Genomic DNA, 21,836 nt, shown 5'->3' with positions numbered 1-21,836 from the left:
GCAGTCCGGACGATTCTCAATTACCACCTAGAGCCTGAGCGTGGTGGTGCTGAAGTATGGTGTCCTGGAACGGTTAGGGACAAACGACGGCCACACGAGCACCAGGAAGTTTTTGTGACCGACATTCGAGGCCATGAATCAGACTTCTCTTTAGACAAACAAGGATTCCATGTCGGGCCGTTTCATCCGTCATTCGAAGGTGACCTGGGCGAGGACGCCAAGTTCCGCGAGGGGTACTATCCGGAGGTTGCTGCCCACGTGAAGAAGATGTATGTATCTGGGCGCGCGGTATGCCGAACTGTCACTGATCATCATCCTCCAGGACTGGCGCTTCAAGGGTCGTGCCTGTAGTCCACATATGCCGCCGACAACAGTGGGAACAAGTCGCAGCAGCCGAGAAAGACATGCCAGATGATGCGCCCGTCACTGCTCCGGCGGCCAATCGCTCAGGTGAGAGACGATTCGCGAACGGCAGATTGAACCACAAGCTGACGTGTTGATCACAGTACACGTGGATCAATCATATTTTGGGGCCGAATTAGTCCGCGACAATAAGCTGAAGAGCTTCGCTCACGAAGAGGCTGAGAAGCTCAAGACATGCCGCTTCGCCATTGTCAATCTCTGGCGGTCCTTCGCCCCTGTTACACGTGACCCGATGGCTCTGTGTGATGCGAGGACAGTGGACGAGAATGATCTTACTGCGGTGTATGCAGAGCTCCCAGAATCTCTCACGAAGGCCAAGACAGGCTACAACTTCGCCGCTGGACATCGCTCTGAGGCATGGGAGGTGAAAGCCAACCCAGCATCGCACAAGTGGTATTATGCGTCTGGCATGACACCTCATGAAGCGTTGCTGATCAAGCAGTTTGATTCGAAGAAGCACGGTGTGGCAAGGCGCTGTCCTCATTCGGCTTTCTCGACCGAGGATGACTATGGTCCAACCAGGCAGAGTATAGAAGTCCGCTGCCTTGTCTTCTGGGAGGACCAGGGCTTGGATTAGTCAAAACTTAGGCCGAGTTTTGACTGTGAAATCGACAGACTGCGCGAGTCTGAGTCTAATGTAAATCTGTGTTGGCACTGCCACTCAAGAACCATCCTGGACTGAACATTTGTTGATTTTCGCTCTCATGTAGCGTTGTGAAGAGATCTTCATCTCCAGCAAAAGGCACCGGGGTGGGCATCAGGTAGCCATATTCCGTCATCAAGCTGCTGAGCTGCAAGTTGTCGGGAGTGCTTGTAGAAAGTGGACTGGTCTGTGAGTTCGCGCGTCGAGCTTTTGTAGCCATGAGGTCCGTGGAATCTACTTCTTGAATCGAGGTGCTTCGACGTGGCGGAAATGGTGAGACGGAGTCTTGTACCGGAGCTGTAATCATCGAACCACGCCGTTCACGCGTGTTGCTCACGTGCACTCGCTCCGGCCCAATAGGTGCACGCATTATAGCGCATTGTAGGAAAGCCGTTGAGTAATCAGCAGCTGCGTACATGTCTCTGAGCGCTGCCATGAACTGCATGCATCGATGGAACTGTTTCAGACTCCAATGGTGAAGAGAACTTGCTGGTGCCAGTGCGTCTGATAGGTGACTCATGATTGCAGGCAGAAGCACAGTTATGGTTGGAGAGGGCAAGTAGCGAAGCAAGTCCAGGTCCTCGAGCGCAGACGCTATTGCGCATATATTTGTTGCTGCGACTCGGATAACAGCTTGGGAGGCAGCCGCAATCCTTGCCGGGGTGGAGAAATCCTCTTGTTGCAATGGGAAGCGGTGGACAGCAAACAGAAGGGAGTTGTATGTCATGTGCAGGAAAGCGCGATGCACTAGGACGTGACTGTCGCCAGATTCCACCATTTGTCTCGCCGGCACGAGATATCTCGATTGTTCGGCAATCGATTCCTTCCAAGCTGTCAAGACCTGCTCAGAGGTGTGATCATTGACGTCTGAATCGAAAGTGTTAGCTATGACTGTCGCCGTGTGCTTGCTTCCGCGAGAGCCGGCTACGCCATTCTGGATCGATAGGATGTAACTGGTACAAAGGGCCAGTTTCGCCAGGTCTATGAACATATTGGCTAATAGTTGTCGGCTTTCACTGCTTTGCGAACATGCCCCAGGGACGCTTGAAGGAAAGCTTCCAGGTAGACTGTCAGCCTCGAAATCGATATATTGCAGCATGGGCATAGTGAAATCCATCTCCGAGATTCGTGTCGAATAACCTGTAGATAGGGAAATTTGGCAATCGCGCACGTAAGCTGACCACCAGATTCTTCGACGGAGTCCACTTAGGGAGTGTTCCGTGGCACTAGACTCATCCGCGCTGTGCTGCAGACCAAGCTTCTGCACAAGCGAGAGTGCGATGTCTAGCCAGTGATGAGTCTCTTTACGGCCAGCTGGATCTTCCCTCCAATATGTCATCAATAGTAGTGCTTGTACCGTCGCCATTGGGTCATCCTCGTAGTCAAGGTCGTACAATAGACGAGCTTTATTGAAGAAGGCTCGACGCGCATCTCGTCGCGAAGCATGGCCATTCTGTTTCAGCACATCGAGTGGAACATGAGCGATACCGGCGAACATCACCGCCTGGAACAGCAAGAGGCTGATGGGTTTCAAACGTGCATTGCTGTCGCGGACAGTGCGCATGAAGTCGCCGAGGTCGAGCAGCGGCATAAACGGATGCACGTAGTTGGCGTAGCTTTGTATGAGTTCATCACGCAGGAGCAGCTGAGGAACAGCCAGCGCTCCCTTATTGCGAAGATACGTGACATCGTCCTGCTCGAAATGACTGGGGAGTGCTTTAATGTACGGCGGGAGTGCATCAAAAGGTTGCTGAGCTGGGGTATCGTCTCCGGAAGTCAAGTGTGACTGGCCATTCAGGTGGTCGAGGAGAGTCGCCGCCACGGCAGGCTCACTGACGTTCTCAGGCCAGTATGCACGGGAGTCCAGAGAGTCCGCTAGGTGGTTATTGAGATTAAGATCGTCCATCGCCATGTCAGCCGCGGATGCTGTGACTGTATCAAAGAGACGTTCCGAATTGTTGTCAGATGTATCAACGTTCGCTGAGAGGCACCGCGTTACTCCATTGTCAGGTTTTCGACGCTTCCTTCTGCTTTCGACGACGACACAGTTAGCTCCATCCATTTTGCAAGGCATGCAAGGCACGCCATGTCGAGCAACATCGCATCTGATTTTTCGCCCTCGACATCCTTCGCAAGCTTGTGGCGCTCTTCGTTTGATCGGCTGCCCGGGACGACCGTCTTGGAACTGGAGTTGTAACTCCGTGACGCGCCCCTGTGCATCTGTTCTAGCTGCACCGTTGCTGACAGATGGGTCGAATTGTGTCGACAGGCTTCCACTATCTATCAAATTCATCGCACACGTGCCGTATTGAATGTTCTCGACATCTGCATGCCCAGATATTCCAGAGAGCGTCCACGTGCGGTTGAAGTAATTCGCCTGCTATTGGTGTAGCAAGTTCATTGCGTCGCGCCACTCACAGCTCGTGAACCTTTGGCATTCGAGATGTCATGCATCCCCTCTGCTTTCCCCGAGGTTGTTGTCGTTGGAGAAGCTCGAAAGTCAATGGATTAAGTTTAGGTTTGAGCCACTTGCACGTCCTTCTGAACCAGCACCCCGTCCACCGGATCTGGCGTCGCATCGTCCTAATATCACCTGTTTGACGCGATGATAGAACAACGGCCGTGAGTGACCTTGATGAACGGGGCTGTCGCGTCGATGACGGAAAGGCTGCTCTGCATCCTTATCGAGCAGGTGCGAGGTATCATCACGCAGGGCAATCGAGGGATGCTTTGATATCGCACTCTGCCAGCCTCCAGTAGAGCGAATGAAGTCAATGGACCGAGTAGCACTGGCATGCTTTGTCACTTCATTACGCACGACAGGAACGTCGAAGGAAGTTCGCTAAGTAGTGGTGGTGTACATGTGGTGTTCGCGTCGCGGGAAACATTTCCGATTTGATGCCAAGCTCCCGTTGACTTCCTTTGCGCGTCCCAGGACGACTTCGCCATCGACTACCCGCAGTCGTGATCTAATGGTACTGCGACCTGGCCTGTGGCGCGTAGCTCTTACTTTGAATGTAGCAGTCCCACGGACAGGCACGCTTCACGCGTCTGCGCACCCCGCGACCCAACGACTCCTGTTGAGGTCGTCTCACCCCAAACATCGATCCGTGAGCGACCGGTCTGCGCCTGCACCTTCCTTAGAAGCAGCAGGCGGATCAGAACTGAACTCGGAAGCCCCCACAGGCCTCAAATCCTCTCGCGGCATCAAAAATGCAGCATCATTTGCAAACCTCACTCCTCCAAATCTGCTTCATTCAAGTCTACCAACATTCCTTGCGCATGCGCGCCGAATCTCCTTGAAACCATGGACACATGTATTCTTGGGCACAAGATACGAATATTTGACCCAGACAGTACTAGCGCGATATGGCTTTGAGCTCATGCGAACAGGCAAGGCTGGAGACCGCGGCGTTGACCTAGCTGGCTTCTGGCATCTTCCCGATGGCGGACAAACTGAGGGTGCTCCGAACACGCGATCACTACGAGTCCTGACACAGTGTAAGCGTCACCGTGGCAAGAAGAGTCTACAGCCGTCTGCAGTGCGGGAACTAGAGGGCGCATTCCTGGGAGCACCTCCGGGCTGGCGTGGCGAGGACGTCCTTGGGGTCATGGTCAGCACGAAGCCCGCGACCAAGGGCGTCTTGACTGCGCTTAGCGCGAGTAAGAGAGGTCTGGTTTGGATATGTCTAGAAGAGGACGAGACCTTCGAGACACAGCCGACAGGCTCCGAAGGACCGGATGGAGATGAGGAAGTGCCTGCAGAAACAGAAGACGCGGCACAGTCTGAGGGTGCCTCGGATGAGGCGCCCTCTGGCAAGCCTACAGTGATCCGATCTGTCACTGGTCGAGTGATCCAAATGCTGTACAACCATGCCGCACAACGGATCGGGCTAGAAGGCTTGGACGTGATCCAACAGCATCACGTAGACGACTCAGACTTGACTGCATACGTCGAGATCAAGCTCAATTATCGTGGGCACCCGGTGCGAGAAGTCAGCGGAGACGAGTGACGGCTATGAGCATACGTTCAAGGACAGAAATCTGAGTATTTCCAATATCATTGCGTCATTCATAGCGACTGAGCATTATATGAATAGTTGCGGACGTCGATTTAAAGTACATGGGTATCAACTTGTAGCACTAGCTGAATCTGTGTCGGGTATCATGACTCTGTCGTGTTGACGCAGAATAAAGAAGCGCGTATCCCAACACCAAAACTCCGGAATCGTTCCTCTCACTCTGTTCGCATGTCCCCAAGGACCCTCTCGCACAAGCCGTTCGTCCCCTTCTCCGTGGCTATGCTTTCTCGTAGGAGAGAGTCCGAGATCATACTCTGCTTCTCGTCGTGTGGTGGCTATGAGTTGTCCTGGTCTTCCGACCACCAGCACGGTTGCAGGTCAGGCAGCCGACGAGGACGCTGAAGAATGAGACAATGGCGTTGACGATGCCAGTGAGAATGGCTCCAATGCCTCGAATGACGGCCATGATGCCCTGGAGACGTGTTAGTAAGGTTTCAATGTACGATAACGACAGAGTGAGCGTACATTGCCAATGGCCTGGAGCATGCCCCGAATGCAAGATACAACGGCGCCCATTATTGCGATGTGGTTTGACTTCGGACCTGGCTGAGGTCTTTGAATTTCGTGGAAAGTTCGTGGCTTGTGTGTTAAGAAGAAGAGACAGAAGCTACGACCGACCCACCACGAGTGATATATGTGAGAATCTTCACTTGCTGTTCACACGCCCTGTTTGTTTGAATCAAAGGACATCCGCACACTATGACGTTGCCTCGTGCGCTTCCAGCGATAGGAACGGTCTTCCGTGCCACTTCGTCTCCATTTGGGCAACGCTGAGCCAACGCTGAGCAGCCTCCAACCTCGTTTCTGCCATGTCACGAATCTCCTCAAGGTCGCTTATACGAAGACACAGCCAGTCAGAGCATCCAAAACTTTGAAATCGTGATCACCTGGCCGGAAAACCGGGCATGACCGCACGGCATCCCTGCATCGTCAACGTCAGTTTACTGGGCCTGGTGGCTCGAATTACAGCGAAAGACGGGCGAAAACAACAGCTTTACAGTCTGACGCCTCAGTGACCGCCATGAGATTTGAGGTGTTTCAGCTAGCAGCCAATGTTAGGCTGAACGAAAAAGCAGGGATTCTGACGGATCGCTTTCATGCTGGGAGATCGCCCTGTCAAAGCTGCACGCCAACGTCACCTGTGGCTGGTAAGGAGCCTTGGAATCGAGTGAGATCGAAGATTCGGCAACCTTTTCCGTACGCCACAGCTTCTGCTAGGACCAGGTCTCCAGCACGCTTTGCTGGAGGTGGCTGTGCAGTAACGGTTCCTGAGCTAGGGCCTGTGCCACAAAGCGTGCTTAAACCGCAGTCTGCTCTACTGCGGAAGTGTGATCATGCAGCAATGGGAGGAATGGAGTGATCGTCAGTATGGGACACTGCTTCTTGAGAAGTCGTTCCTGACTCTGCTGGTGGTACTGATCACCTTCTGTTTGTGGACATGGGTCAATTCCTGGTCTGAAAGCGCCCGAGATGTCACCGTCGAAATCCCTGCGCAATTAAGCAAGAAATGGCAGATTGCCTCGAGAAGCGAGGCTGAGGTACAGCACAGATGGGAGGAGGTTCGTCTGGCGTTCACACGCCGTTCTGGTGGTTACTGACACACATCAGATAAGTGATGGCAAGATCTACCCACGCTGTCCAGCGGATGGTCGTCTGCTCCAGACTGAACCCATAGTCCCTGCGACAACGAAGGACATCGATGATGCGATTGCTCAAGCTGCGGCCGCGCAACGGAAATGGTCCACCACGACATTTTCCCAGCGAAGGCGAGTATTGAACACCCTGAGACGGTATATCATCCAGCATCAGGACGACATCGTGACCGCCTGCTGTCTCGACAGCGGCAAGACCAAGATCGATGCAGGCCTCGGCGAGATTCTCGTCACAGTTGAGAAGCTGCAATGGACTGTCGAACACGGCGAGAAAGCTCTGGCGCCCTCTCGACGACCAACGAATCTATTGATGTCCTACAAGCAGAACACGGTCTACTACGAGCCACTCGGCGTGGTCGCAGCGTGCGTGAGCTGGAACTATCCCTTCCACAACTTCATCTCGCCCATCATCTCAGCGCTCTTCTCAGGCAACGCCATCGTCGTCAAGCCAAGCGAACTGACATGCTGGAGCACCCAATACTTCACATCCTTCATTCGCCAGTCCCTCGTCGCTTGTGGGCATGACCCCAACCTGGTCCAACCCATCGTCTGCCTGCCCTCCACAGCCGACTACCTCACTTCCCACCCTGTTATCGCACACATCACCTTCATTGGCAGCCGCGAAGTCGCCCACAAAGTCGCTGCCTCCGCTGCCGAATCTCTGACCCCAACCATACTTGAGCTTGGTGGGAAAGATCCCGCTATAATCCTCGACGACCCCAAATCCGTCGCCGACCTCGAGAGCGTGGCCTCCATCCTCCTCCGCGGCTTCTTTCAATCAGCCGGGCAGAACTGTATCGGGCTGGAACGCGCCATCGCCTTGCCCAACATCCACGACGCACTGCTCGAGTACATTCTTCCAACGATCAAATCTCTCCGCCTAGGCAGCGTCCTCCTCGACGCCTCCGCACCAGACATGGGCGCTATGATCTCCTCGCGCTCCTTCTCCCGCCTCGAGGGTCTGATCGACCAAGCCGTCCAAGAAGGCGCCACTCTTCACTGCGGTGGAACTCGCTATGCCCACCCGCAGCATCCACGCGGCCATTACTTCCTCCCAACCCTGCTCTCGAATGTCACGCACAACATGGCGATTGCCCAAACGGAGCTCTTCGCGCCAGTCTTCCTTCTCATGCGCGCCTCCTCCGTCAGCGATGCGATCGCGATCGCGAATTCTACGCCCTATGCCCTCGGCGCGAGTGTGTTCGGTCATAATTCGCAAGACGTACAGAGATGCGTGAAGGAGATTCGAGCAGGCAATGTAGCGGTTAATGACTTCGCGACTTTCTATGTCTGCAGCATGCCGTTTGGCGGGCGAGGTGGGAGTGGGTATGGACGGTTTGGTGGCGAGGAGGGTTTGAGGGGATTGTGTAATTTGAAGAGTGTTTGCGAGGATGCAGGCTGGGCGGCTGCTCTTGGGATTCAGACGAAGATACCTGGTGTGCTGAGATATCCGGTGGAGGGTATGAGGGGCTGGGATGCTGTCAGGGGGATTGTGAGGACGGGGTATGGCGTTGGGGTGATGGAGCGGGTCAGGGGCATGAGGCAGCTTATGGGTTCGCTTTTGAGCAAGAGCAAAGGCGAGGAGAGGTGATGCTGGAAACGCGTTGTTCTTGAAAAGCTATGCTTTGCGGCTCGCGGGCCAAGAAATTCGAGCGAGTTCTACTGAGAGCCCGCCTAAGTAGCAGCATCGCTGCCCTGACTACTTCCTGCTATTCATAGCCGTAGCGCAGTCCGCTAACCTCAATGTCCCTGCCGTGATGCTCTGATTGGCGCTATTTGCTCCCCACCATCGCTTTGTTCAGGACTCGGATGGCAATTCGCTTCCACCAACCCAGTCAACGTGCTTTGTGACCCCTTCCGCATCTCAGCCACGATGGCCGCACTTGGTCATTGACATGGTTTTAAAGTGAGCTCGATTCCTCGGCAGCATGTGCCCATAAGCTTGGCTCGTCTTCAGATTGGTACCGCTTTTGTCCGTCCACTAGAGGAGTCCTCCGAAGGATGAGCCGCAGCGTGCTTCGTGCGGAGCTGAGTGGCACGGTGGCATGACAGTCTTCGCCAGGGGATGCATGCTGATCTGTCAGCACTGCAGTCATTCCAGAAACGCTCGTCCCTCCAGCAGATGCAATATCTGCGCCACTGGAGAGGGCACCAATCAGCTCAAATCCGAAGTCGAGATCGAGGATTGGATTCCGTCGTCGGGTTCTGAGGTCCTTCAAGCTGCCCGTTTTACGGATGCTGCCAAATCGAAGAGCCTTCACTTCAGGTTTTTGAAGTCAACAGGCATCTCCATCCCGACTCTCCGCGCACTCAACCTGACCCGTTCCTCCTCGTCCATGTTCATTCCCGGGTTGTATCGTTCAAGCAATTCGCCGTACACTCGTTGAGCTTTGAGGTAGGCAATGAACTGCTCTGCTTCTTGCCGGCGGGCGAGATGATGTGAGTGGCCTGTGGCATTTTCTGTGGCGTCTGTAGTGGTGGCCGTGGGCTTGAGGAAATGCGATCGGATGCTATCACGGAGAGGCGAGGGTGGAGTGGTGGGTGTGAGGCGAGGGGGTAGTTCGCGGAGAAGAGCCCGGTAGAGAGACCGGGCGTGCTGGCGAGCCTCTCCTGCCATGTTGTAGTGACTGTGGTATGTCACTCCGCCGGCGTGTCCAGCAATGATATTGATGGACGTCGGAGGTTTTGCGGAGGAACGAATTCTGCGCGTCGAGTAGTTGCAATCGACCGTAAAGGCCTGGGCAGGAGCGACCGTAGTGATGAACCCCTGGAAGCTTAACCTCACTCCCTCTACCTTACCACCAACTCCTCTGTCCTTCCGTTGCCCAAAAGCATGATCATGCGGAGGATCCTCTGCCTGGCCGAAGCCATTTTCCAAGCTCTACATCAGCCAGCTTGCATCCAGGCCAGCAAATCTGACCGCACGGAAACCTCTAGCTCCGGCAACGGGTCCGCCGCATGAACCGAACGACCAAAACGTCTCAGCCGCGTTTCGCCCACCTTGGTCAACCCCACAACTTCCCTTTTTTGCCCATATGTGTTCGCACTGATACACTGGGAGCATCAACATGGATCGCCTCGAACGCTCTCAACGTCACAACGTTCGCAAGATCGGTCGTTAGGTTTCCCTTCGAGATGAGGTAGGTTTATAGGGGAGCTGTTATGAACTGGCCGGAAGGGCTGTTGGTGTGTCTTGGCTTGCGCTCCTGCTCTCCTTCCAAGTTGTGCTTCTGCATCTACGTTCTTTGGTCAATCATTCTTGTGTGCAGAGTGCTTCGATCCTCTGTCTTCTTCTCTGGTCTTGCCTTTCTGTTCACGTCGCCGGCCGACTTTAACGTTCCTTTGCCCGTGGGAAGCAAGCATTCCGCCATAACATCACAACGCCATATAACGAACTATATCCCACAGCCTATAACAAATCCTAGATCAAGACCAACATCATGAAGCTTACAATCACGACTACTCTCTTCGCCATTCTGGCCATCACTTCTGCCGCTCCCCATACTAAACGTCAAGGTGAGGATTGCAAGCCTGCTGACGAGACGGTTCTTCTTTGCGATCGTGACTGACGTCTGAGTTCAGCGGCCACTGGCGTCACACTCGGACCCATCCCGTTCGAGATCGTCAATGCAACAACCACAACCACCAAGTTGAAGACACGCCAAGAGATCCGATTCCTCGACAGACGCCAGGCTCCAAGCGCCGACCAGCCCTCAATGTTCGTCAACGGCGAAGTCGTTCCCTACCAGAACACCGGAGCAGGAAGCGGCATGGGCAGCAAGAAAGCCAAAGCCAAGCGCCAGGCCCCGAGCGCTGACCAACCGTCCATGTCCGTCAATGGCCAAGTCGTCCCATTTTCGAACACCGGAGCGGGCAGCGGTATGGGCTCGAAGTTGAAGGCGCGACAGGAGACCCCTTTCCTTGACAGGCGCCAGGCTCCAAGTGCCGACCAGCCGTCCATGTCTGTCAATGGTCAGGTCGTGCCCTTCTCGAACACTGGAGCTGGGACGGGGATGGGTAGTAAGAAGGCTAAGCGTCAGACGGGGATTGATGCTGATCAGCCGGTCATGTCGGTGAATGGGCAGGTCGTGCCGTACAAGAATACTGGTGCTGGCAGTGGCATGGGTAGCTAGGTTGGTGCTTTCGTGGATTGGAGTCTTTGATTGATTTGGGCAATATTGTGGTTGCGATGAGGTGGACAGAGTCGTCCTGTAGATCATCAACACTGGATATCAGGAGGTAGCGGAGGGTCATGGCCGGGGAAACTCAACAAACAGCCATGACATGAGCGTTACTTCCGCCAAATGTAAGGATTCAATAAAATGCTAGCATAATCAGGTCAGACTCGGATCATTGTTCATTGAATTGTTGCACTACCGCCCCCACATATCGAATGAGGAAGCCTGCCTTCAAGCCGGTTTGCGCCATTGCCACAGGGATCCTGAAACATCACCCATCCCTCCTCATCTGCTCACAAATCACACATTTCGTCAACAACGCATTCAAAAGCAACCACTCGTCTACACCTTCCCCATCCTTCAAGCTGCCGCGTCCCTCGCCCTTCAAGACCTTGAGCTTCCCCAGCTTCCGAAAGCTTTTGAGGCCATTGCTTTCGAAGACCGCCAATATTTGGCCCGTGTGGTCGTCGACGAGCTTGAAGTTGGCCACGCTAGCGAGGCGGTAGAGGGCGGCGTTTTCGAGGCCGGAGGCGAGGGAGTGAGTGCGTTTCCATGTAAGGTGGCGCGGCGCGTGTGGGTTGGAGGTTGGAGTAGAGCTGGGCGCTTTGATGCTGCTGTCGCGAACACTCGATGTAGTGGATGCTGATGGGGTGGTCTCGTAGCTGTCGGTGGTCGCATGTCCGTGAGCATCAAAAGGAGATTTATCGAGGTCTTCCCACCAGTCGTCGCGGCCAATGTTGTGCGCACTGTGCTCGTCCGACTCAGCTGGCACGCTGGCTGGATTGCTGGAGAAAGGATTCGCAAAATCATTCACGAATTTGGTAGACCCGAGGACGTGCTGTCCGACCGAGATGGAAGGCATCACGAAACTGTACCGCCCTTTACTGTGTCTGCTCATCGTCTCCCAGTGCTGCAAGCCTCGGTGTTCCCGCTGGAGTTCTCCTTTCCTCGGGTCGCAATAAATGATACCGACCACTTCAGTGCGGCCAGGATCACCATAAGCCAGTCCGATCTTCTTCTGAGTGTGCCGGAAGTGCGCTGTTGCCACAACTTTGCCCATTTCACGTGCGTTCTGGGCGGATAGCTTGCGGCCATCGTGGGGGACTCCATTCACAATGATGTCTGGACTTTGTCGGTTAGCATTGGGCCAGATATAGTCTGGAGGGAAGAGTCGATACAGGGTAATGTCTGCTTTTCCCGTCTTACCAGCACGAAGGGCGGGCTCGACATAGTAGAGTGGTGTGTGTTCGGGATCTGATGCCGTGAGAAGCATCTTGGAGGCGGTGAACGGGATGCGATAAAGGTTGAAGCTGTGCCATCGTTGTGTCTTGGCTGGTCCAGATGGTGGCGCCTCGGCGTCAATGCCCATGATCTCTATATCCCTGTGCAATGATCAAGTAAGTCTAGTTCACGGAGCGGAAACAACCTTGGAAGTCCAGGCCGCGAGGCAATCACCTATGATGGACAACGCAACCGCGGCAGTGAGGCCACTTTATACATCGCATCGACAATGGTCGATGCATCGCGCTGTGTAAATTGCTTTATGGCTGTTGTTTAACGTCAGAGCCAGTACGCACAAAGTACAGCTGTGTGCCATCGGGCTCGCGAATTGGGCACAAAATCGGAATAGTCAGCCTCTCAGCACCATGTCGTAGAGAGATGCCCGGCCATTGTCTGTGTTGAGCAGGTGGCACGTGGACGATAGAAGAAGCGATCAGTGGTTGGTGGAACTTGGATACGTCGGGTCCTTCAAAATCTCTTTAGTGGCTTATTGCGAAATCCCAGTTGACCATGTCTGGGATCGCTGATCGTTGGAGGCACCCAGGCTGGTACAGCACAACGTGTCTATCAATGTGATGAATGTGTGGTAGGTAGTACGAAGCTATATCTAGCACTCAGGCTTAGAGGTAGGCCAGATTTGCTCCTTCCTAATCGGGGGGCTACATTATGGCACATTCATCAGTGAGAGCGAGACGGCTGGTGCTTGCTTTCTCACACCTAAACAATCTCAATAGCTTCGACACAGTTGAGATAGTAGAGCATGTATGGGAATCAGCATATCATGCTAAGAATAGGGATGGCATTTGCGATGGCGATGGTAGCAGGTGTCCTGAGCACCTTTAAGATCCTCATCAAAGTTTCCGTACATCAGGCACAGCTCTTGGGAATCTTATTCTTCCTGCTGAGACGAATCCCCGACGACGTATGTCGGTCTGTATACCACATACACTTTCCAGGAAGCGAACAGACATGTATTCAGCTGATTTCAGCGTGATCCCAAAGTCCGCTCCACCCACAATTAATGTCCTGCACCGTCAAAACAACCCTCATCGACAGAAAATGCTACTAGTCGGTGCATTGTGCAGTTCACCCCCCTACCTTGATCCTCCTTCCTCAATAGCCTCAATCGACGGACGTCGCCTTCGAGCTCGGCGTTTTCGAGACCTTCCATCAGACATCACATTCACCAACGGATCGTCCACCATCAGCAGCGGTAATCATGGAATGGTGGCACGGGACAATGCATTGCAAGTACGAGGATAAAACTCGCGTGTGCACACCGATATGGCCAACCGCAATGCCGAACAAACCCCCAGCAAAAGACCCACCTCCGGAGCTCGACGCACCCCCGGAGCTCGACACACCCCCGGAGCTCGACGGCCGCGCACTGCCGTCCGTCTCAGAGATCATGCGAGACATCAAATTCGACTCCCATCGCAACAGCACCATCCAGGCCAACACCCGGAGTATTGGAGGCACAAATACCTGGCACGACAGCCTGTCCGGGTGGATTCATCGTGGAGGCTGGGTGGTGTTGGTTGCGGGGATTTGTCTCTTGCCTGTCATCGCCTACTTGTTGTGTAAGAAGAGTGGCGCGCCTCGACGGGCTCGTGGAGACGCAACACGTGCACTCGCAGAGGATCCCGAAATTTTGACGCGTCGGTTGAACCCGAGGCGTGAGAGAGGCACGATGAGTGAGGTCAGTGGAAGCAGCAACAACAACAACATTTGGGTTGGGAGCAGCAGCAACAGTATCAACAACACAACATGGACCGCGCCACCAGCTTATAATGAACAACATGGATGGGAAATTGTTGGGTTCAGCGGCATGGGCGGAGGGCTAACGAAGCCCGACCCTGTCGCGCCTAAGTATGTTAACGGGGGAAAGTCCACTGGAGGGCTGTCATAGGGCAACCTTTGCATTCAGTGCTAGCACTAGACAGTAGTGATGGAACGGAGGATGTTGAGGATGTTGTGCGCGCAACAGAACGAACTCCAAACACAAAGTACTTCGGTAGTCCCCAGGTCATTGACGCGTAGACATAATGGGGCTTATCGCCTAGAAGTTTGTCCGGGCGCCGCTCCTGTGCTGCTCAGGGGTGCTGTAATTATGTAAAAATCGATTCAATATAATTACCAGGCTTCACAGACATCATTGGAAGTTTTACGTGATCTCAGTAATTACACGCTAACTGAATAAGAAAGCTGACTTAGTCAGCACCTTCTATGAATAAAAAATTTTGCCAGGGCCTTTGGCCCTATACAGAGGCCCAAGAAAGTCACTCATTTAGGCCTAGCACGTCAATTATTGTTAGTGAAACGATACTGATGCGTAAATGATACGGCCAAATTTACACATAATTATAAATGTCAATTACAAGCAGCAGTGGCACTGCTGCTCCTGCCAAGTGTCCTCTTTTCTTGGCGTCGGCTGTTCTTCCTGAGGTCGCCTTTCGGTACAATTATATTCTCTACACACTGTACTGCAGTGTGAGCTCATGCTCAGATTCGAGCACGAATTCATTGTCATGTTCTGAATTTCGCGCTCTTCACCATGTCGATCAAAAATCTCGCTCGCTTCCCATCACCATTGATCTGGCTGTATGTCGACTTTTCGGGACCTTCTGTCGCATAGTCTTCACTAATATCGTCCATACCCGTCGCCTGGTCTCTCCCGGTAATAGTCCGCTCGAACAACGCGAACGATGCCTCCGGCTGGTAGAATGGAACAGCATGACCGGCATCAAACACTCGCGTGAATGAGAAGTGGCCGTACTCTCGGGTATCACCATAGTGAGTGCCATCCACCGTCATCGGCGCGTACCCTGCACTGGCGAACTGCTCGGACTGCGTGGAGTTAGTTCCCAGCGAAAGCATTTCTCCGCCAAGCCAATTGCACACCCAGTCTTTGTCGCCATACCACAGTGCTACGCGAACTCCAGCATCAAGCAGCTCCTCCAGGTCGATACGCTGCTTGCGCCTGACGAAGTCCCCAGTGAACAAGAACGAGCCGTATACTTCCGTGTTAACACCCACAGTGTAATTGCTGGAAACCCCAAGCGCTGCCTGGACCTCCGGTACATTCAGGAAGACTGGATAGACTCCAGGAGGAAATGGCTGCTTCGTGGCGTTGATGTCGTTCGTGATGTCATAGTTGTGGAAGTCCAGGCTTGCTTGTGCCGGCATTTCGACAGTATGGCGACAGACAGCCGCAGCTTCGGCACACAGTGATTTGAAGTGGAGGGACTCGGGAGCCAGATTGATTGCAGTCTCACAAGTCTCGATCATGGCAAGGCACCCATTGACTTCGGCTAGCAAGGAGTAGTCCATGTATGCGGTGACTAGGGGAGGTGGATGCACGCCATGTGTGTTCTCCATGGCGAACTTTGGGAACGAGGGATACTGAAGGTAAGCGTCCGTGATGCCATTGATGATCATGAGCGAGCCGATCTGAAATGGAGCTTCGTCTCCTAAAGCTTCTGTCTCTTTCCTGAATCGATTGAAGAAGCCAGGGCCCCAGTGTCCGCCGTACGATTGCGTGCCCATGTGGAAGGTCTTGGACTTGACTCTGGGAGCCATCTCGGGGAGAGCAGCATAGAATGCCTGCATGGCCGCCCACATATCATCCGCTGCCAGTTCGGTTGTGTCTATGGTGCGAACAGTCAGTCATGCACCGTACTAAGTGCCGGAGGGGGGCTTACTCAGATTGACAAAATCTGCGTTTGCAATGCGGCCTTCCAGTGTCCTCTTGCCAGAAGCATCCGTTGGGTCGGGTATTGACAGCTCTTCCTAAAACTAGTGTCAGCGGGGCACAGCCCTCTGTTTACGGTGACAGACTTACCAGGAAGCCATGAGAGAAGCCCACCCCGACCGGCTGCGTGATGAATAGCAGATTTGAGATCTCGTTCCATGAGCTATCATTTCTCAACACTGTCGTCAGACCATCATCGCTCGGCGAGCACGGTCCGACCTCGTCGAACAGACCTCCCATGTTATCTGCTCCAGGACCTCCATTCAAGAACAGGGTCACAGGGTCCTCCTCAGGGTTTCGTCTGCTTTCGAAAAACCAGAAGAACAAATGCCTATCTTCAGCAATATCGAGGAAGCCAGAGTATGAGTTGACCCCCTCGGTCGTTTCGCAGAGCTTGGGCTCTTTATATCGGACTCCAACGCCATCTCCTAGATCGATCTTCTTGTGGTCCGTGATTGTGGCGGGAAGTTGTGCCAGTGTCAGCCCGGCGGCTGCCAGTATCATAAGCGATTGCAGTGCGCTATGCATGTTGAGGTCTATAATTACAGAAATGTTTCAGAATGCTCAGGGTTGTGAACGTCGTGTCCAGGAATGTTTATATTGGCTTGGTCTGAGTCCATGAGAGGCACAGGACGTCCACGCCTCCGCCCAAGTCGCGTCTTGCCTCCCATCGTGGCTACCACAAAATCACAGCCATCTTTACGGGCAATCTCCCAAGCTGTCAACGAGCTCCACAGAACACTGCCTGGCGGCATCTATACAACGTACTTGGCTAAGAAAATGCTTGGGAGCGTTGTATAGACCCGGATATGGGCTAGGCGTGCGCGCGACTCCGCTCATTTCGTCACTGCCAAGACGTTCCGCCCCAGTCCGAGGAGGGCTTGATAGGTAGAACCAACTCTCTTATGGCGTATATGGGGCCGAAAAAGGTTGACGCTTTTGTGGAATATGCTTGGTGACCGCCGAATATCTATTCTCGGCCTCGACGTCGACGATCGATGGTTCGGACCAGATCTGGGTCGAGGCTATGTGTCAAGTGTCTGTGTACGCTTGGCAACCATAGCGGCAGACCAATGCTAAGCTGGCGCGGAAGGCCGCTTAGCAGAGACCACGATCCTACGCCGACGCCCTCTCGTCATAGCTTAGACTTCGCCTCGCCGCGCCCCTCAACTTCTTCGATCGCCACCGAAACCTGCTGCTGTCCGTCCCATCCAGAGATCAAATCTTCCACAGCCGCGATGTCGTCCTGTCCCCATATGATGTCGCTGACCAGCTTCCAATCAACCCCTACTTGGCCTTTCTGCCGCCTGAAGATCCTGTAACTCGGCACACCACATATGCCAATGTCTTTTGCCTCTTTCGTCCTCGCTCGAAGATCTTGCTTAATCTCTGCGCTGTTCGCGGATTTCATGATTGCGTCTGCGTCGTAGCCGGCTTCCGCGATCACCTCGCGGAGGATTTCATCCGATGACATGTCTTTGTTGCGTTCCCAGCACGCTCGGACTGGATGATCAGTGTGCTGCTCAATCTTGCTGGAGTGGAAGCTGGGACTTACATAGAACATCAACTAATTTTGGTTCGGCAAGGACTGCGCGAAGCACTGTGGGCGTCCGAATGGGGAAGATGTCTGCCCAGTAGAAATCGATATTCTTGTCAGGCCTGCCCTCTTGGTGATTTACATCATTCCACCACTTCGTCCAGTCGCTGTGGTCGAGCTGTGAGTAGATGCGTTTCGCTTCTGAAACCGCTGCCATGGGAGTGTTTGGCGCGCCGATCCTGTAGCATTGTTAGCCATGCCCTGCAAAATTTGCTCGAGGGCCAGAGCCGTCATACTCTCGAAACAGAATCCCCAACAAGAACGGCTTCATCTCAATCTTCAGCTGTGACCCAAATATTCGCTTCAACCTCGCAAGCTGCGTCCACCCAAGGAATGCCCACGGGCTCGAGAAATCGTACCAGAACTCCATCTTAGCTTCCTGTCCGTCTGGCACCTTTCTATTCCCAATAGCTACCGCACGCGGCACCAAGCTCTCCAACCTTGGGAGGCCACTGACACTACTTCGCCTCTCTAGCGCAAACAGCGCCTTCTCAACAAACTGCAGCCTATCCTGGCCCCAATACAGCCTCCCCTTCTTCTTCTGCCCCGTCTTCCTATCCGTCCACTCCTCTGCCTCAATCCAGAACGCCGGCACACCAAACGCCCCCCTCTCCACCGCCAGATTCGTCGTCTCCTCTAGCTCCCTCCTCTGCTTGGCGCCCTCGAAACTCCCGTCCTCCAACATCCCCAGCAGCTTATTCCTCGTCCCCTCTGCCAAATCCCCGCACTCCCTCACAACAGTCTTCAGAGTCGCAACATCACTAACATCCATCCCCCTAACCCAATAAGCATCATACAGCCCCTTCGTCAACACCACCCTCTCCTTTCCATCACCCACACAATACAACAACCTCAACGCCCCCGTCGTCTTCATCGGATGGCGCTTCGGTTCATTCTGCACAACACCCAACCTGGCCTTTGTCCGGACAAAAGCTTTGGAAGTGACATGGCGCTTAGTTGGGTTGAATGTGTCGGAAGCAGAGCCAGCGGCGCCCTGTGGGGCGGCAGTGGCGCGGTAGATGGCTCCCAAGAGGACGGGGCGGTAGGCAATTTGGAGGTTTGGGTGACGGGTCTGCAGGGCGGGGATGAGCAGGGAGGCAATGTGTGCGAAGGGGCAAGAGATGTCGTAGTGGAAGTCGAGGGTTGTTGGTTGGGGTGACATGGTTTTGTATTTCAGGGATGAGTTGGGTTTGTTGTGTCCAGGATGGGGAGCAGGTACCTAGTCGTGACTGCTTCGATGCTGCGCTGTTTGCGCTGCCGTCTTCTCTGTTGCTCTTACTCCGTGATAGCCTGGTACGATACTCTATGACTACTACCCAGGTACGTTGAGTGTCCCGACAGATAGCTGAGGTCCGTCGGCGATGGGCGTGAGGATGTCATGCTTCAGAGTGTGGAGGAAATTACGTAGGCGGGGTTCCGCCGAGTTGAGCCGAGGCTGCATCTTCGAGATCTGTGTCGATCGCCAAACCCACGGAGTACTACGTCGTAAGCTCTACCGCGCCACTGCGACTTCGGTACGGAACATCATCTGTCTTGTGCGCCCACAGCGAGGCGGTCAGCCCAGTGGCGGTTTTGCGCAATGTTGCTATTATATTTATAGTTGCTCTATCATGCCACCACATCCCCAAATCCTTCCTAGCAAGCCGAACCCGAGCACTAACCCTGAGCACACTGATCTAGCAATAGCAGGATGCTGAGCTGTACGAAACACTGGTGCTTGAGGTAGCTTGCCTGTTGACGGGCTCAAGATATACTACTCCCCCTGCTGTTCTGCATTTCGGGCCACTTCCGACAGTGCTACTGCTGTTGATGTGTCCTCACTGCCAAAGCAGGGGTACCACCACCACTTGCCGAAGCAGAGCCTCGCCTCCCAGCCGCACCGCCACCAGCAGCGCGACTGTTGCCCCGCCTGTGACCACCTCCTCTTCCCCAAGTCGGCCCCATGTCGTTCTGCTTCCGTTCTCCGTCCTTTCTTACGCTCTTCCCAAGCCGCCATCTTCTATCCCAACCAGCGTCCTCGGCTTCGCGATTCTGTTGCGGCTGAGCATCGAGCTCATGCCAGACTACCTGCTTGTTCAGCAGTACGGCGTCTGTGGCTTCGTAGCCGGGACGAGGGCGTTCATAGCTGGCTACGTCGAACACTGTGTTGTGGAAGGATTCGACGCCGTTCCCCCAGCCGCCCCCATGCTTTGCTTCATGAGTTGCCTGTGAGCCGATTGAAACATGATCAACCCCACTGCGACCGCGCTTGATGTCGTCAGTGGACGTGAAGTCGAGTTGCAGGACGTGGTTCTCTATGCCGGCGTATATGGTTGGGGAAGTCGGTGAGGGGATGCTGAGACTGTAGATGGAGCCAGAGTATGGGACAGTGTTGTTATGGGTCGTAGCTGGTGGGAGTGACGTGCGCAGGGACTGGAAGCGCCACGTACGAACGGAGATGAAGTAGTTGACATCGCGCGGCAGATGAGAGTAGCGTCGTTGGTGCGAGTCTAAGGATTGTGGTGGGGTCAAGGCAAGCCGTTGTTGCTGCTTCTCCCTAGCTGGAGACGTTGGGTGTGGTACAATAGGCCTTCGGGCATCGAGATACGAGTAGCGATGGTCGCCGGGCTTGCGAAGGTCGAAGGTCTTGAGACATGCGTTCTGGTCGCTACCGGCGAGAAAGCGCTCGTGACCAATTGCGGCGAGGGAGATAATCTGGCCGGTGTCGACAGTGTCTTCCCATTGAGCGACACACGATTCGGGCGCGCGCGTATCGTGGAGGCGCGCCAAGCCAGTATTCCAGCCGGAGAGGAAGAGGTTGCCATTAGAGTTTCGATGACCATGATCCAGAGGTAGAAGAATGTGCACGTACTGGCGCGATCCTAGGCTTTTCCAGCCACAGGGCGCACTCGACCACAGCGGCGTGGCGACATCCGAAAGCCGAGTGCCGTTGATGTCGTAGACCTTGATTGGGATGTGATGGTCTTCTAGTGAGAGGTCGCGATCATGTGATGTTGTGCTTAGTGCCACTGTGCCGGAGTTGAGGAATTGCAGACTCCGCGCTCGACGATCAGATAGAGGTCGCGTTGTGTCCAGTTCGATCGTCTCAAGTGGTGCGATATCAGCCTCTGGTGTTTGGACTTTGTATAGCTGTAGCCGAACGGCTGACGAGATTGCGAGCACAGGGGAGATCTCGTCGTTGACTGCTATCAACTGAGCTGCATGAGTCCCTGTGAATCGTGCATGCTGATGGAAGCCTGCTTCGTTATCGGCTGTTTCTAATGTGGCGACTTCGCCAAACGCACGTCGGAACACTATGGTTTCCGCGTCCGTGGCTTTCTGATGAGGCCTGAGCAATCTCAGCTGGAGGATATCATTGGTCGCAACATCGTCGTCCTCGAAGTTGAGAGACCTCCAGCGCCTAGACTCTCTGTCAGTGGTGCGGACGAAGATCTTTCCGGCGGCGCCCCACGCCACTGTTTCCCGACGATTGGCGATCGAGTTGCCCGTCAGGTCGTCGTAGCTATCTAGAGCAGGCACATAGCCCATCTGGGGTCGTCTTCCGTTGTTGGGCCGCCATTGAAGCTGCAGATTCTCGGGAGGGCAGCACTCTCTCACAAGAAGAGCCCTTCTATCCCACGCTCGCGATCTAGATGTCAGGAATTTGGCGACCTCCCTCCATGTCGAGGGGGTAGGAATCGATGGGAACGAACGTTCCACAAATGGCTTGTACGTGACGGACTCATCTCCGCAGACGATAGCGTGGAGCTTCTTTGAGGTCTGAGACAGAGAGGTGATTGCCTGTACGGTCGACAGATGGTTCACGATGAGATGCAGGACTTCTGCCGGGAGTTCTTCCAGGTTGACCATAGTCATACATTCACAGCGGACAACGAAGACATGTAGAGAGGAACAGCGCGGAGTGCCATGAACAAGACCTTCTAGATCGGTCGAGCAGTACTAGGCTATCGAGTTGTCCAAGCATTGACTCATTCGTCAAAACTTCTCGTGTTTGCCTGAAAATGACGTGAAGTAATGCAAATTTGCCTTCTCAATCCGTAAGACCGACTAAGTCCGGGCTGTGATCGCCTCGTAGTATTAATTGGCTTGACACCCAATCACACATATCCCGAATGAGTGAATCTGGTTGTTGGGATGCCTCTCGCTCAAGTGGCCCGGGGCTAAGCATGCGTTTCACAGAGGAAATGACAGTCAGGAAAGTTCTGGGCGCTGATGAGCTCCTTCGTGAT

At 54.2% G+C, this 21,836-nt stretch overlaps 11 protein-coding genes across 11 annotated transcripts; 4 read left to right on the top strand and 7 right to left on the bottom strand.

Moving 5' to 3' along the window:
• Positions 1 to 1,055: 1,055 nt before the first annotated feature.
• AB675_10871 (Cutinase transcription factor 1 beta) lies at positions 1,056 to 2,978 on the bottom strand (the record flags this gene model as incomplete). Its single annotated transcript, XM_018139671.1, has 1 exon — positions 1,056 to 2,978. One exon carries the CDS (start codon positions 2,976 to 2,978, stop codon positions 1,056 to 1,058), a length of 1,923 nt encoding a protein of 640 aa, XP_018000662.1.
• A 1,471-nt stretch (positions 2,979 to 4,449) lies between these two features.
• Positions 4,450 to 5,079, top strand: AB675_10870 (uncharacterized protein; the record flags this gene model as incomplete). Its single annotated transcript, XM_018139670.1, has 1 exon — positions 4,450 to 5,079. One exon carries the CDS (start codon positions 4,450 to 4,452, stop codon positions 5,077 to 5,079), a length of 630 nt encoding a protein of 209 aa, XP_018000659.1.
• A 224-nt stretch (positions 5,080 to 5,303) lies between these two features.
• On the bottom strand, positions 5,304 to 5,664 carry AB675_10869 (uncharacterized protein; the record flags this gene model as incomplete). Its single annotated transcript, XM_018139668.1, has 3 exons — positions 5,304 to 5,423; positions 5,480 to 5,560; positions 5,614 to 5,664. 3 exons carry the CDS (start codon positions 5,662 to 5,664, stop codon positions 5,304 to 5,306), a joined length of 252 nt encoding a protein of 83 aa, XP_018000858.1.
• Positions 5,665 to 6,482: 818 nt separating this feature from the next.
• On the top strand, positions 6,483 to 8,391 carry AB675_10868 (putative aldehyde dehydrogenase-like protein; the record flags this gene model as incomplete). Its single annotated transcript, XM_018139667.1, has 2 exons — positions 6,483 to 6,707; positions 6,757 to 8,391. The coding sequence occupies 2 exons, from the start codon at positions 6,483 to 6,485 to the stop codon at positions 8,389 to 8,391; spliced, it is 1,860 nt and encodes a 619-aa protein (XP_018000632.1).
• Positions 8,392 to 9,057: 666 nt separating this feature from the next.
• On the bottom strand, positions 9,058 to 9,417 carry AB675_10867 (uncharacterized protein; the record flags this gene model as incomplete). The annotated part of the gene is made up of 1 exon (XM_018139666.1): positions 9,058 to 9,417. One exon carries the CDS (start codon positions 9,415 to 9,417, stop codon positions 9,058 to 9,060), a length of 360 nt encoding a protein of 119 aa, XP_018000582.1.
• An 823-nt stretch (positions 9,418 to 10,240) lies between these two features.
• On the top strand, positions 10,241 to 10,933 carry AB675_10866 (uncharacterized protein; the record flags this gene model as incomplete). The annotated part of the gene is made up of 2 exons (XM_018139665.1): positions 10,241 to 10,316; positions 10,383 to 10,933. The coding sequence occupies 2 exons, from the start codon at positions 10,241 to 10,243 to the stop codon at positions 10,931 to 10,933; spliced, it is 627 nt and encodes a 208-aa protein (XP_018000726.1).
• A 316-nt stretch (positions 10,934 to 11,249) lies between these two features.
• AB675_10865 (uncharacterized protein) lies at positions 11,250 to 12,347 on the bottom strand (the record flags this gene model as incomplete). The annotated part of the gene is made up of 1 exon (XM_018139664.1): positions 11,250 to 12,347. One exon carries the CDS (start codon positions 12,345 to 12,347, stop codon positions 11,250 to 11,252), a length of 1,098 nt encoding a protein of 365 aa, XP_018000676.1.
• Positions 12,348 to 13,556: 1,209 nt separating this feature from the next.
• Positions 13,557 to 14,168, top strand: AB675_10864 (uncharacterized protein; the record flags this gene model as incomplete). Its single annotated transcript, XM_018139663.1, has 1 exon — positions 13,557 to 14,168. One exon carries the CDS (start codon positions 13,557 to 13,559, stop codon positions 14,166 to 14,168), a length of 612 nt encoding a protein of 203 aa, XP_018000818.1.
• A 617-nt stretch (positions 14,169 to 14,785) lies between these two features.
• On the bottom strand, positions 14,786 to 16,538 carry AB675_10863 (Carboxypeptidase-like protein; the record flags this gene model as incomplete). Its single annotated transcript, XM_018139662.1, has 3 exons — positions 14,786 to 15,906; positions 15,961 to 16,048; positions 16,101 to 16,538. 3 exons carry the CDS (start codon positions 16,536 to 16,538, stop codon positions 14,786 to 14,788), a joined length of 1,647 nt encoding a protein of 548 aa, XP_018000765.1.
• A 607-nt stretch (positions 16,539 to 17,145) lies between these two features.
• On the bottom strand, positions 17,146 to 18,769 carry AB675_10862 (uncharacterized protein; the record flags this gene model as incomplete). The annotated part of the gene is made up of 3 exons (XM_018139661.1): positions 17,146 to 17,513; positions 17,566 to 17,786; positions 17,844 to 18,769. The coding sequence occupies 3 exons, from the start codon at positions 18,767 to 18,769 to the stop codon at positions 17,146 to 17,148; spliced, it is 1,515 nt and encodes a 504-aa protein (XP_018000910.1).
• A 635-nt stretch (positions 18,770 to 19,404) lies between these two features.
• AB675_10861 (uncharacterized protein) lies at positions 19,405 to 21,456 on the bottom strand (the record flags this gene model as incomplete). The annotated part of the gene is made up of 1 exon (XM_018139660.1): positions 19,405 to 21,456. One exon carries the CDS (start codon positions 21,454 to 21,456, stop codon positions 19,405 to 19,407), a length of 2,052 nt encoding a protein of 683 aa, XP_018000859.1.
• Between the last annotated feature and the right edge of the window lie 380 nt (positions 21,457 to 21,836).

This window comes from Cyphellophora attinorum, assembly GCF_001299255.1.
Source record: "Cyphellophora attinorum strain CBS 131958 chromosome Unknown Contig11, whole genome shotgun sequence".
NCBI lineage: Eukaryota > Fungi > Ascomycota > Eurotiomycetes > Chaetothyriales > Cyphellophoraceae > Cyphellophora > Cyphellophora attinorum.
Note: the sequence above shows the minus strand (reverse complement) of the source record. Positions and strands in the feature narration are given on the sequence as shown.